The sequence below is a fragment of the Cataglyphis hispanica genome, chromosome 5 (genome assembly GCF_021464435.1).
Source record: "Cataglyphis hispanica isolate Lineage 1 chromosome 5, ULB_Chis1_1.0, whole genome shotgun sequence".
Classification (NCBI taxonomy): Eukaryota; Metazoa; Arthropoda; class Insecta; order Hymenoptera; family Formicidae; genus Cataglyphis; species Cataglyphis hispanica.
Window position 1 is genome coordinate 8,715,257 of NC_065958.1, and position 14,742 is coordinate 8,729,998.

General features: G+C 31.1%; 3 protein-coding genes across 6 annotated transcripts; 2 read left to right on the forward strand and 1 right to left on the reverse strand.

Moving 5' to 3' along the window:
* Positions 1 to 2,074: 2,074 nt before the first annotated feature.
* On the forward strand, positions 2,075 to 6,357 carry LOC126849577 (uncharacterized). Its single transcript, XM_050591539.1, has 5 exons — positions 2,075 to 2,460; positions 3,140 to 3,358; positions 3,435 to 3,624; positions 3,859 to 4,413; positions 4,499 to 6,357. The coding sequence occupies exons 1-5, from the start codon at positions 2,075 to 2,077 to the stop codon at positions 4,676 to 4,678; spliced, it is 1,530 nt and encodes a 509-aa protein (XP_050447496.1). The 3' UTR covers positions 4,679 to 6,357.
* A 95-nt stretch (positions 6,358 to 6,452) lies between these two features.
* On the reverse strand, positions 6,453 to 12,259 carry LOC126849626 (myeloid leukemia factor). 4 transcript variants are annotated; one of them, XM_050591631.1, is made up of 7 exons: positions 12,013 to 12,259; positions 10,512 to 10,677; positions 10,126 to 10,411; positions 9,858 to 10,017; positions 8,213 to 8,314; positions 7,457 to 7,518; positions 6,453 to 6,697 (listed from the first exon to the last, which is right to left on the reverse strand). In XM_050591631.1, the coding sequence occupies exons 1-6, from the start codon at positions 12,063 to 12,065 to the stop codon at positions 7,500 to 7,502; spliced, it is 786 nt and encodes a 261-aa protein (XP_050447588.1). In that variant the 5' UTR covers positions 12,066 to 12,259; the 3' UTR covers positions 6,453 to 6,697; positions 7,457 to 7,499. The 4 variants fall into 4 exon arrangements, with proteins under 4 accessions (XP_050447588.1, XP_050447589.1, XP_050447586.1 ...); XM_050591632.1 differs by having other exon boundaries at positions 7,453 to 7,518; XM_050591629.1 differs by lacking the exon at positions 7,457 to 7,518.
* Positions 12,260 to 12,308: 49 nt separating this feature from the next.
* LOC126849629 (enkurin) lies at positions 12,309 to 13,465 on the forward strand. The gene is made up of 3 exons (XM_050591636.1): positions 12,309 to 12,696; positions 12,843 to 12,995; positions 13,107 to 13,465. Exons 1-3 carry the CDS (start codon positions 12,517 to 12,519, stop codon positions 13,284 to 13,286), a joined length of 513 nt encoding a protein of 170 aa, XP_050447593.1. The 5' UTR covers positions 12,309 to 12,516; the 3' UTR covers positions 13,287 to 13,465.
* Positions 13,466 to 14,742: the final 1,277 nt, after the last annotated feature.

Genomic DNA, 14,742 nt, shown 5'->3' on the forward strand with positions numbered 1-14,742 from the left:
TTTTGATACCATCGTTGAAATATCTAGGTATAGAACGAGCACATTGCAAACAATGCGATGATGGCTCCTTTCGCGACGTTCGAGTAAAAAATCAAAGTTTTAAAATACTATAGAAGAATTTGTAGTAAGAAACATGCCAACTGGCGAAACTTGCAGAGCCGTTCATCGCAGACGCGTTCGCCTCTTAATCTCGAATACAAGAGTATCCGATGATGAGTTATTCGCATAAAAAACTTGCGCAAGCAAACTCTTGTAATAATTTATGATTTTGGCAACTTCCGCAAAAACATTGCTTATAACGTATGAAACGTGTGAAAAGCGGCTGCGCTAATCGCGTGACGTTCAAGGTCTTTCGAAATAGCCGCTGACGACGAGAAAGACGCGCAAAGTAGAATGAAAACGCGAGGAATTACCCAATACGGGGTTTTTCCATCTCCGAAGGAGGCTAACCAAAACTACAAATAATATATTGATAATAAAAATTATTTAAAAAAAAAGGTGAACACTAATCTTGGATGAGTTTTAATCTCTTATAATATGCGGAGCTCTAAGCTATATTTTATTGTTCATTTTCTAGGTTTTATATCGATGCTGCTTTTTTAGTAATAAAATCTATCTCGCTTTCGCTCTCCGTTATTATTTCCGCTCTTCGTAGAAGCAACTGTCATCGGTGATTGTGACGTCACGAACATATGATACGGACAGCTGAGAAATAATTTCGAGAGGCACGACGCCATCGACCAATCATATTTAAGTCTGACCTCATTCCTTAATCACCATAAGCCAAAAACCTATCTTTCAAACCGATCATGAAATTATCCGCCGCTACGTAAAAAACTAGCTGAAGCTAAGTACTTCTTATATCTATACATATAAACGTAACATATGTACATGTATGAATAACAAAGAAAAAAGAGATATGTTTTTTTGTTACTGTAAACAATCTTTAAAATCTAAATAATTCTCCGAAATATCTTTAATCATACACTTGAGCGATATCTCGCAAACCACGCAAATTCTCGATCAATTTCATTATACGTAAGTATATTCCGAGAAAAAAGTAATTCATACATACTTATATACATAATTAGATTTTTATTTATTATGATTCTACATGGACTTTTTTCCGGTTAATTAAGGATAATTAAATCATTTTTTAATAAGTGTCTAATCGAAAAAATTTGCTCTTTGAAACAGTGCGAGTAAAAAAATCGAAAGATTCAACTATTAGTAGTAAACAAAAGGAACAAAAGATCGCAAACATCTTATCAGTGCGAGATAATTGCAAAAGTGTGTGATTTTATCGGTGAACTTGGATGAAGAACGATGGTATCGCGATCACGTGGAGAAACGCGCATACATAAGCACGCCACGATGAGGGAGCGGTGAAGCGGGGACGATTTACAGACAGGAGGAGAGAGGGAGGGGCGGATAGAGAGGGCCGCTGAGCAACGTATATAACCCTTACGTCCGCGTCCTACCTCTCAGTTCTACTTGGAGATCGGACACGTGAGTCTCCGGAACAAAGCTCGCGAAGAGAAGGTTTTTGTTTGTTTGGTGCGCTCGTTGTATGGGTAAGTGTTGATGAGAGAGACGCGCGAACGATACTCGATATCGAGATTGTGCGAGTCAAAAAAAATATCCAAATTACTGAGCTTATCGAGATTTGTATTTAAGAAAAACACGCGCGAATGTGCGTGACTTTCTGCTTTGAAAATCCTTTCCCTGCAAAAAAAAAAATTGTCACTTTTTTCCACGATCTTTTAAATCTACGAATCAATGATTTCGATCGATGATTTACGTCCATATGTAAGCGTTAATGAATTCGACAACACGGAAGAGTTTGAGAAAACAACTTGTCAACTAGTCTCTTATCGCGAATGAAAATATATACAAAGTCGTCGATGAGTTTCTTTCGATTAAAAGAAAAGTCCACGGTGATCTTTTCTCGCATTTTTTTCCTTTCTTTTCTTTTTTGACACTTGACGATCTTCGGACAGTATATTTTGACAGGCTGATCGTCTTTGCAAGCGATTATCTCCCGATTGTGATCGAACGCGAATGTTTTGGTAGAATGGCATCGCGGATCGCGACGGCGGAAAGAGCGCGGATAACAGATTGTCCCGTTCGGTTCGGTTCGGTTCGATTCGATTCGATTTTCTCTTGCTTTTTTATTCCCCTCTCGAAGAATCTTGGCGCGGCAAAGGACGAACGACGCAGCGCGTATTTAGCGGACGGAATCGCAGACGTGACGACGAAGGTCGCCAGTAGACACGTGGCACGCGCTACGTATCTATTTGGTCGTGTATGGTCGTGTATTGATTCACCACGCGCGTCCTCTGAACCTACATACCGCCATGTTGGATACCGAACCGATGATAAATTCAATCCGCCTCTCCGCACTAATTTCGCAGATCTTCACCGTGCTGATCCGTGTGCTCAAATAGCAGTGGACTTACGGTAATCACCTACGTAAATATAGTTATTTCTTTTTTACGCGAAATAGCCCGAGTAACTGAAAGAATTGACACCAATATCTCATTATGATGTGCGCGGTAGTGTTACGTCACGATTGAAATCTCTTATTTGTCTCTTATTTGTTTGTGTAAAAAATATTGCACGTTCTGTGTATATAATCTATCACATTACATTGCATCATAATCCAAAGCAGAATTAGAAATTGCGTTTCTGCAATTGGCAATATATTTTGATAGATTTTTGACAATTATACCGTGATAACGCATAAGGTCTACTCTATCCTTTACGCTTTTTACATTGTGTTAGTCTCTTTTCTTCGATTTCAATATTTATATATAAGTATTTCCAAAAAATATACCTCTTTAATCTTAAATACAGAAAATATAAGAGAAAATGCAACTGGGACAAAAATCCCTTACAAATAAATATATCATAAGCTATCGCTGAAAAGTCACACACTCACCATAGACTGCTTAATCTCTACCATTTCATTTTTATATTCATAAAAACTTGAATGTGTTTTGTAATATTTACGTATGCATGTAGAGCGAGAGAAGAGTAGAAAACACGGAGAGAGCCCTGTGGAGCCAATAAGCAGCTGCAGGGACGAGCATGGCTTTGTGCCAACGGTTGGTCGCTGGGGTAATGAATGGCCGAGTTGACTCGAGACGGCAGAGATATGGTGCCAGCCACAGGGGCAGGCACGCGGGCCCTGGATCAGGGGTGTTCCGCTACCCCTGCCGGTCTGGGCCCATTACGAGTCACCAGCCCTGACCGTTTCCACGGTCGAACAGTATGAGGAATTAGCGGGCAGCGTTGAACTTGAAACACAACGCTTATTGCGTGAGCATCGCTATGATACTATTGGTAATTTCCTCAGGTATGTAATGCAATTTCTCATCTCAATCATTATTCTTTATGTAATTAAAAATACAACTAGCAATATAACATAATAGGTTCTATAAGGACTATACTGCAAGCGGAGAGAAAACACTGGATCGATTTTACCGAAAATATCAGCCTCTAATAACACATGGACACCATACTTGCGTCGGTCTTGGATTTGAATTATTACATCGATTAACAGATTTGAACAAACGATTCCCAGGAATAGCGAGTGGCCTCTACTTAGTATCTTGTGAAGAAGTAAGTTTGAGATATTTATAAAAATAAAGATTATAATTAATACTTGAACAGAGATCTTATCGTGATTAAAAGCGCAAAATATTTTAAAACATCGACAAATCTATCGACAAAACTATAATGATGGATGATATAGTATGTTCAATGCTCTTGTATAATATTTTGAATCTTATCAATTAATTAGATTTTTTTTTCTTTTTTTAATGTTAACTTATGAGGAAAATCAATGTATTACAGACGATTGGTGATATCGCCGGTTATGTCGGCGGCCCACCAGCGGCAGATAGCGGCGAAAAGGAGCATGTATTAGTGTGCCTGAAAATCGAGATTAGCGGCCGTCGCGGCGTCATGCTGCTCGATCCCGGTTACCATGTTGCGCGCGTTATCACTGTGATGGCCGATAAGTTATACCCTCATACAGGCTGGTTCACGCAATCCGATGAACCGAATTGCAAGAAAGAGTACAACTATTGTCTATGCGCTGATGATCCTGATTATGTCGAATGGCATGAAAGAAAAATTCAACCTGGTGCCTTGGAGAGAATGCAAGTCGCTCTCATTTATGTGGCAAGGCCATATTTAACTGCCATTGACGTTACAGAGCGTAGAAACTTGGTTTATAATCGCAGAAGTCTCCTTGCCAGAGATACTAAGGGTCATGTTACTGCCGGCATATACTTCTCTGTTATACTAGACATGAACGACGCACAGACCTTCACAATTTTCTATCAGACTGGTAATGGGAAGAAGCGAGTCAAGATGGCATTTAATAAATTTTGCGATTCATATAAGGTATAATTTTTGATATTAATTAATATTAAGATCAATCAAAATTGTTTTGAAATGTAAGAATGACAAAATTTATCCTTTATCGTAGATAAGTTCTAACGCCGAGGAAATGGAGATATTAGCGGAATGTGCACGACAACTTAACATTTCGCAAGATGCTTTGAAGGACATACTCTTTGCTCTAGCTTCAATCATGAGCGATTCGTCATTTGTGGCGCAACTATTGGCTATTAATGCGAGAATCAACACTTTAGCAGAAGCAAATTAACAGAAAAAGGTTACTCTACCCAATATAGCGTCACAACATTATGTTTCATTATTTTTTGGCCAGCTTTCCTTTTATGTTATTTTTCTTTTATATATCGTATGTTTTTAATATTTATTATTTGTTTTTCTACTTATAGCTACTTATAATTATATTTTATTACAATATTTGTATATCTGTAAATATACAAATGAGTCATGTAATCTTGTAAAGTATTTGCAACTTGGAAAAAATATTTTGGGCAACAATTTTACTGTAATACTTTTACACACATAGATTAACAAATTGATTTAAATGTAAACAGTTATTTAAATTAATTAAAAAAGAAAAAACAATTATACAAATTGTTTATTGTACATTGTTGTGTATCTATACACAAAAATACAATTACCGAAATTTTAATTTATTATAAAATTATTAATCATCAATTCTATAAATGATGTATCTCGTTTGAACATACATGACTCAAAGTTGTATATAATAAATTGTTTTCTCATGACTCGAAAAAAATTTTCAACATTTTTGCCACAATATTGTATTTTATTTACATATACATTTCAATGAAAACATTAACATATGCGATCAACTGGCATGTTTATAAAGTATACATATATGATTTTAGTTTAATAATTTTATATTTGTTTCTTTTACTTAGATATGGGCGCAAAGCTTATAATCATTTTATGTTAAGATACATTTAAAGGATTTTCAAATATTTCGCTTTTTTATATTTTACTTGAATACACGAATAAACTTTCATATGCAATATGCTCATATATTAGCATTCTATGCTAATAGATCAGTGTGATAATATTTTCATTGAGTAACTGAATTAAAACAAATTTGTAGATTACTATATATATTTATGTAGGTGGGACTGCACTAAAATTGTATTGGTACAAGGGATAATTTTGTTTTGTCATTTCTTGTTTAGAATAATATACTATGTATGTATATCTTTTAATTGTGAACAGTGAATTTGACTTTATTTGAATAAATCATTTTTGATGAACAAGATTATATCGATAATACTCGATCTCGATAAATGTAATAAATAAATTTATGGAGATCTTACATTTCTCCAATGAAAAGTTTGTTATGCAAATGAAAAGTTGATTATACAGGACATTTAAGATCTAGAACATATTTGAAACAAGAAATTATTTATTTCCTTTTTTTTATATTTTTGAATATTCGATGATAAATTGGATGGTCAATACGGATGTAATATATCTTGATTACATAAATTTCAGTCCACATTTAAACTACATTTTTTATATATCAAATCTCAAAAATTAAATTAACAAAACTTTATAACTCCATAAATATTATTGTACTTCTTAAACGGAATTGTATTTTTTATCCCTATATTTTTCCATACATCTTCGACATATCTAATAAACATAACATTTAAAAAAAAAATAGAATACTTTGAAGAAAAAAAATGTTACATAATCTCCTTTAATATTTTTATAAACAAAAGAAAAATGTTATATTTTTTTAAATTTTTATAATGAAACAACTAAGATTAACATTTACACACAAATCTATTTGAATAAATTATTCATACATAAAATAAAGAACTTTATTGCAACTATTTAAATGATTATACACACACACACACACACACATATATATATATGTATATGTATATATATATCAAAATATTAATATTTTACCTGGGGGAAAAAAAAAAAAGAGAGAGAGAGAAAACTGCAGAAAAGAAAAAAAATGGAAAATTTTCTACAAATGTTAATAATTACGAAAAATCAATATGTATATTCCTAGTCTGTTTAATTTAAACTTCGTTACATGAGATTTTATTATAGGTATGTTGCAGATAAAATGTATTGCAGATAATAGGTTGAGATATTCTAGTCGTCACTATCGGATACAGCTTGGTGACGCTTATTACTAACTTGTCTATCTGGTTTGTGCTCGCGTTTTCGGGACCCTGATGCAGACGGTGATGCTGATAACACTTCAGCTCTCGAAGACGTTGCAGATTCTGGAGGCTTGAAGCTATAAACAAATTAACATCTTTATATTTTTACATAAAAATAGGAGAAGGACAAGTCTAAAAAGGAAGATGAAGCATAAATACTTTACAATAGAATTATTATTAAAAATTGTACAACTTATTGCAATAGAAAGAAAATGCAAGCTGAATAAGCAAATCATGCTTTTCTCTTATAATAGGATAAAACTGCTATTATATATCCTGCCAATTACATTTTTGCTTAAAGATAAGGGATATATACATATATTCTTATATAAGCGATAATACATGTATGTTTGCAAGCTAATATGAGAAAAGCGCAGCATTTGTTACAACTATTCATTAACATTGGAAAATATTTAGTAATAAGACATGTCATATATATTATTTCGGATTATGATTGATATAAGGTATATACAAGAAATTTAATAGCAATACATACAACTATTATTATTTTTAATTAATTTATTTTATTTAATTAATGTCAATTAATTATACTATTAACGACAAATATCACCATTGAATTTGAATCATTCTATAATTTAATGGTAAAAAAAAATTGCATTAACGCATAACACCTAACATTTTCTTCTAGTCTATTGTATAATAGAATTATTTGTTTTCATTCCAAAAGTTGTGTGTGATATACATATATACATCCTAATATTAAAGATACTAATTAAAATATGTTAAACAATTTGTAATAATAGATTAGTACCAAAAGTAAAATTGAAACGAACAAAACAAATAATAAATAATAGAACAAAAGGCAACGTACTTACGTTGCGCAAGTGTCACTGCTGTATATATTATGCTTTTAACTTATTAATATTTGCGGCTGTACCTGTAATACACACACAAGATAGTACATTCTATATCAATCTTATCAGAGTTATTACAATACAAATTATGCATTCCATATATGACACACTGCAATCTAAATATGATTAAAACCACAATATTGATGGCGTACAATAAAATAAAACTAAAAACAAAGATGTTAAATAATTAAAATCTTGCATACTGTAATAATATGAATATCTCGTTGGAAATTATATGAAATTTATGAAAATCTCATGAAATTGTGAAACAAGATTAATAATATTCTTAAAAAAGATTAACAAATTGACTTAGAACTTAAAGCATAATTTTAAAAAAATTATACTTTTAAAAATGATATCTATAAAATCTATATAAATATCTATTACACTTATGAAATTTAGTTGCAAAAGATACGATGTTGCTCACATACATTAATAAAATAATAATAAAATATATATAAATAATTATTAGTCACATAGAGCACTGTTATCATTTATCTACATATAAGCATTGCAATGCATTTTTTTTCTTAATTTTAGGTGATAATGTATATACTGAAAGACGGATGGAAGACAGATTTTTGATCTTTAAATTAAATTAAAGTAAATTGCTTATTTTCGCTTTTTTTAAAACATGCTTTCAAAGACAGAAATTGCAAGTTTTAATCTTAAAACCAGCAAGTTATAATGGCAGAAATGGATAGAAATTAAACTTACCGTGTAGAAGGAGAAGTAGTATTTTTTACTTTGGAAGGATTTAAGGCCCTTATAGCACGTCTAGTACTGGGTATCCATCTCGTACCTTTATTAGAATGTCGACTACAAAAGCATATGACAACAAAACCAATATAAACAAAGTGTATAAACAAAGAAAACTAGAAAAATACTCGAACAGAAGAATAAGTAATAATACAATGATATAATAAAGATACCGTATGAAATGAATATTTATAAATCATAATCACATTGATTTTTTTTCTATATCAGTATTTGTTTATTAATCATCTTATTTCTCTCATTCGCGATAACAAAAGAACTACTCAATAATAAATAAAAGATAATTTCTTTAAAATATAAAATATAATTTATTTAATTTAGTTTGTTTGAAGAGATAGAGATTTTATTTTTCTTATAAATTAAAAAAATTTTCTCTCTATGCTGTATAAAATAAAAGTATTTATATATATATATATATATATATATATATATATAAGAGAAAAAAAATTTGTAAAAATAAATGTTGCGATATAAAAACATTGATGCTCTTATAATACATATTAAAAAGCAAACATGCATAAATTTATTTCAAAGCTGCGTACACAGAAAAAGAAAATGGAAATGTACAAAGTGGAAAGCACATGATTAAATGACAAAATTCTACTTCTACTTATTATATTCTAGTGTGTGTATCTCCTATTTTTTATCTACTATGCAAATGTCAAATTTGCCAATGTAAGTATTGTCAAGAGTTTAAAGAATTATTTTCAAAGCTAATAATTCAATAAACAAAATTGACATTATAAGATTTAAAAAAATTTGACAATATATAATATAATGTATTAACAACATGTAAAACAAAAAAGCTTATTAAGACATCCAGCTTATTAAAATCCAGTTATTCCAAATTAATCTATCTTTATAAATGCATAAAATAGATAAAAATAATTTTTGATTACACTAGTTTTTTCCTTCAGGATGTGAAAAATAATATTCTGCGCATGTCAATACGAAAGATATATAATATTAAATAGTAAAAATATGTAAACATGAATAAAGTAAAAATGTTATATTAAAATATATATATATATATATATATATATATATATATATATATATATATATCATACAATCTATTAATTACCAATGCAATGAAAATAAATGTTCGGTATTCTTACCTTAAGAGAATATATATACATAGTGTCCCAAAGCACCTTTGACAACGCTCGAGAGCAGATAGAGCACAATAAACTGAACAGAAAAGTCCTATTTGTTTCCTATTATTTGTTTTTTATAATGCTTATTAAAAGAATTATTAATGAATAAAATTTGGCTAATCAGCGTCCACTTTTAGTCGGACACACGTCAGTGAGCCGCGCGCTTGATAATGATGTGCCGTCGTAATAGTAGAACGCTCACACATACTATTAGGCGCGCATCTCACCGATGTGATCAGATTTTACTTAATAATAACTGCTATTAAGCATTATAGACAAAAAATAATAAAAGACTTCTGTTCAGTTTACTGTGCTTTACCCGCTCACGAGCGTTGTCATAGGGGCTTTGGGACACTCTATATATAATATTATTTGTTTCATAAGAATTCTCTCCATATATTCTTGTGTTTTGAATTTAAAAAACTAACCTTGCTGATGGATCTGTAATAGATGGTAAGGCCAACTGTCTTGGCTCTGGTCGATGCCTGCTGTTACTGGCAACTCTAGCTGAATTTCCATTATCAATTGCACCAGTACGTACCCGCCGCGTACGTGATTCCCATTCGCGATTAAAAGTCTCGGCTTCATCTATAATAAATACACAAATATATATACTTTGTAGAATAAAAAGATATTTCTCCCCGTGCCCCTTTCTCTCTCTCACTATATATATAATTTTTAAGACAAGAAAATTACCTTCATCAAGATTGATAAATTCCTGTCGTTCTTCCTCCTCACCATGCATGTTACGTTCCCTTTCAAGGATATGTGCCCTTTCACCTATGTGATGGCCAATAGCCATTTTCCTTGTTCCAGTACGAGAATCACTTACGGTCTGTTTAGTTTCTTTTATGCCACCAGGTGCCATTCTAGTAGACATGGTTTCCTGATAAACTTGTGGACGCCCATCGGGACCATTGGACATAGTCATAACAGATTGGCTCATAAACGAATGACAATTTCCATCAGTTGCCATGTTGTTCTAAAAATTGATTATAGTAAAACAATTTTAAAACTGTGTTCATGATTATTATTATTTTGCCAATGGTGAATGTTAATTTGATATCTAAAATTATACTTACAAAACCAAATCTTCCAAAATGTGGATCAAACAAGGAGACTGACATATCATTTTGAGATCCTCTACCATGATGAAGCATGAGAGCATTTTGCCCCATCATCTCAAATGGATTATGGAACATAGAGTTCATCATGCTGTTCATCTGCCTCATGGTATGCATGGAAGATCTGTTGATCATAAATTATAGTTCCAAAATTCATACTTTTGCTTTCAGATTTTTTAAATTGAATATAAATAACATAATAATTTATATTATCTTAAAAACATATCAATGTTATCAAGACAAAGATACAAAAAAAAAAAAAAAATGATGTAACATAGACCGATTACTATAGAAACCTTTACTTGATATTGATTATATTTATAAAAATTAAAAAAAAGTTAATAAATTATTTTGACATCATATAGTCTTTAATAATATATGTATATAATTCTCTATTAATAATATTGTTATTATTTATTAAGAATTATGTTATTAAAATGCTACATGTTATATTTTTTAAATAATGATTTTTCTTCTCTTTTTTGCAAATTTCAGTGCAAATTATACAAAAGTAATTACAATTACAATATATGTTTCATTAACTCAAATCACAAAGCAGTCCATTTAAAAAATTGATATAATTTCTCTTTACTTCAGTAGTTATTTTGTAGAAAAATATATTTCCTCAAATATAAGAAAATATATCTCTTTATATAGTATCTCTTGTTACATCTTGATTGACTACACATTGATTTAAGATACAGATTAATAAAAAATTTTCAATTTAAATAAGAGAAAGCTATATACAAATACAGGAATAAATATTTTGATTAATTTAATGTTTTCAAATATATATATATATATATATATATATATATATATATATATATATATATATTTGATATATTTATATATTTATCATATTATATATTTATTTAATAAAAAATGTGTTTGTAGAATATCTTCTTATATAATAAATATCTAAAGCATCTTTCATAATTATTTACAAAAACATTGCAGGTGCATTGTGACATAAAGTATTCATAACAAATTGTCAGTTGAAGCTAAAATCACCTCATGTTTCTCTTCTTCTATGACAAAAAAATCGATTAAACGGTTATGATATTTGATAAAAATTAAAAGAAAAAAGCAAAATATGTTTAGCTTTATGAGACACGCAATCTCTATTTCGTACAAATAATAATAATCTCTTTGATTAAAAAAATGTAAGATACATCTTTGATAAAAATAATTAAAAATTTATTGTCAAGCAAGATAAATCATAAATATATATTTGTGTCTCTTTTTCTCTCTTTTTGACAGATTCACCGCGACCATTGCTCTCCAAATGGGGGGAGAGGAGAGAGGAGAGAGAGAGAGAGAGAGAGAGAGAGAGAGAGAGAGAGAGAGAGAGGGTGGAAGGGCGGGAGGGGAGGGGGAGAAGGGAAGAGAAACCACACAACCTCTAGAATATTATATATACATGTATATATCTAGTAGAAATCGCAATAAAACTTACCCGAAAATATTGAAAATATCATCATCGCCCATAAATGACCTGAACAAAGACATGTTGCCGGATATCCTGGAGAACTCGTGCTCGAGATTGGAAAAATTCACTTTAACGATCGATAGAAAGTAGATTTTCCACTATGCGTTGCACGTACGAAAACGACTGAATGTTGCAACGAACAAGAATACCTTCCCCGTTTGCGGAAATTTCCAGAACTGTCCAGGACTGATTCGCGCAAGTGTGATGTGTGATACATCATGTGTCATATTACATCTAGGTAGTATTCGAAAATCTACCCGAAAATGAAGCATCTTTTGATTGACCAATCAGGACATAAGGAGCAAAAACTTCTTTGTCCTGATTGGTCAATAGATTTGTCGCGTTACTTACACTTTCCACATTCGGGTAATGTAGATAACATCAAACGGAACGATATACGTATGCCCCTCGCTATATTCTTTTTTCTATGGCAATCGCATATAAGCGAAAAAAGCACGTTAATTAGGCAGAATGATGGATCTTCCGAAGAACTTATTCGTCGCACGGGAAAAGAATTTTATTAAACACAATATCCTTCGCGTAAAACGTTCCTATCCTGCAGAACCCAAACAACGATTCGTCGATACTCGTTATGGCAACACGCATGATTTAAAAAGCAGCGGATTGCTTCCAATTTATGTGCACAAAAAAGTACGAGTGTATATTTTGCATGTATATGAAAAAAAATCACTTCTACTTTAGTTTCGTTTTAGCTTTTTATACTTCTTTCGCTGTTTCTTCACACACAGTACAATTATTTTATCTCGACATTATTTTGAAAGTCAATTTTTCTTCAGAATTATGGAAAAGTACCGAAATTTGTTGCGGTGAAAGCCGATGTAAGCGTAGAAACTGAAACTATCAAACAACGTGATTTTGATGAAAATAAGATGTCAAAAATATCTTCATGTCGATACATTGATAAAGAGGAACGGAAAGTATTATTAGACGTAGGTATAGGTATATAATTATAATTAGACCTTTGTGTGTATGTAACCTTGCAGTGTTTCGATTAGTTTGGGCGAAGGTAATCGTACGTTCGTTTGTGCATTCGGAAATAGGGTATGAAGAAAAAATGGGAGGAAATGATGAAACAATTCCAAAGATTGCCATTTCTTTCCGACACTTTACCAAAAGCGCAAAAGAAAGCAAAGATGGAGCGTGAATTACAACAACTCGAAAAAGATATAGCAACTATCGAGCAACATCCTCATATATACGTTTATGACAACAACGTATAATGTCAAATATATTATGCAAAATATTATACGCATATATCTCTCTATCCTCGTATCAAATTTTACAAATAGAATATTTTTAGGCACAATTTCTTATATGGATTATATCATGACAATATTATTTTACATTATAGATTATATTTAATATAAAAAATATAGAAAATTGACGCATAATGAGTATAAAGATCATATTTTTATTTATAAACTTGAGAAATAAAATTGGACTGGCTCTGTAAAGTATGTGTATCTATTTATATATATTGTTATACAACGATGGAAAGATATATATATATATATATATATATATATATATATATATATATATATATAAATATATGTATATAGGATTAAAATACAAACTTGATTGTTGAATGAGGCGCGCGTTGTTGCAAATATCATCATTAGAGAAAAGAAATATTAGGGCCTGTTTTTTATAGCTGAACTGGCTGGACTATAGTTTAAAGTTTATCTTTTTCTCCCCATAGAGAAAGATAAGCTTTGAACTAGTGCAGTTAGTTCAGCTATAAAAAACAGATTCATAATTTAACAAAAGATATTAACATACTGGACAAATAAGAAATGAGACTGTATAAATATGTACAGATTTTTGTGTGAACAAAAATGAATTTATAATATTGTCTATTAAACTTTGTCTAAACGAATAAAATGTTTCAGTCTTTATTATTATTCACTATTGTTGCTTAATTTTTCGCGGATTTGTACACTGTAATGTTTATATTTTTTAAATTTTCAAACTTCAAGCATTAAAAAATGTTTCTCCGTTGGACGCTATGGAAATTTCAAAGCGTTTGATTAGCCAATCAGAGCAAAGAACTGAGTTCTTGCCTCTAGTCATGAAACAAGAGATTGACAGAGAAGCGTGATTTCATAGTGAACAGTAAGCCAAGCATATATGTATAATACATTACGATATATCAACCTCTCGCTTCCACAATTCGTGTACTTGACGCAATGTGCATGCGCTGTTATACGTAGGCCATATATATAATACTATTGACTCAACGAAATTCGCGCATGCGCATTGTATCAAGTACGCAAATTGTGGAAGCGAGAGGTTGATATATGTCTGCACCGTAATATTTTTGCTTATTGGGAAGATACGTAACTAGCAAAATAGTAATATTACATATATATATAGCCCAGATCTGCAATAGGTGTAGTAAGCCGTAAAAAATTATCAATAACAATTGATTGTTTTCACATTTGACTGTAATTGATCAATTTCTTATGTTATATAATTATTCTTGAGGCTTACTGCACCTATTGTGGATCCGAGCTAACATTTCCTATCCAAATGGATTTGCATACTTGTATAACATAAGTATAATGGCGTTTTCGAATGGACGGGTTAATCCAACCCGGATCAATTAATCACTATATTTCACTATGAATTCAAATCTTTGATTGGCAGAGACAATGCAATGACGTCTGTAATCGT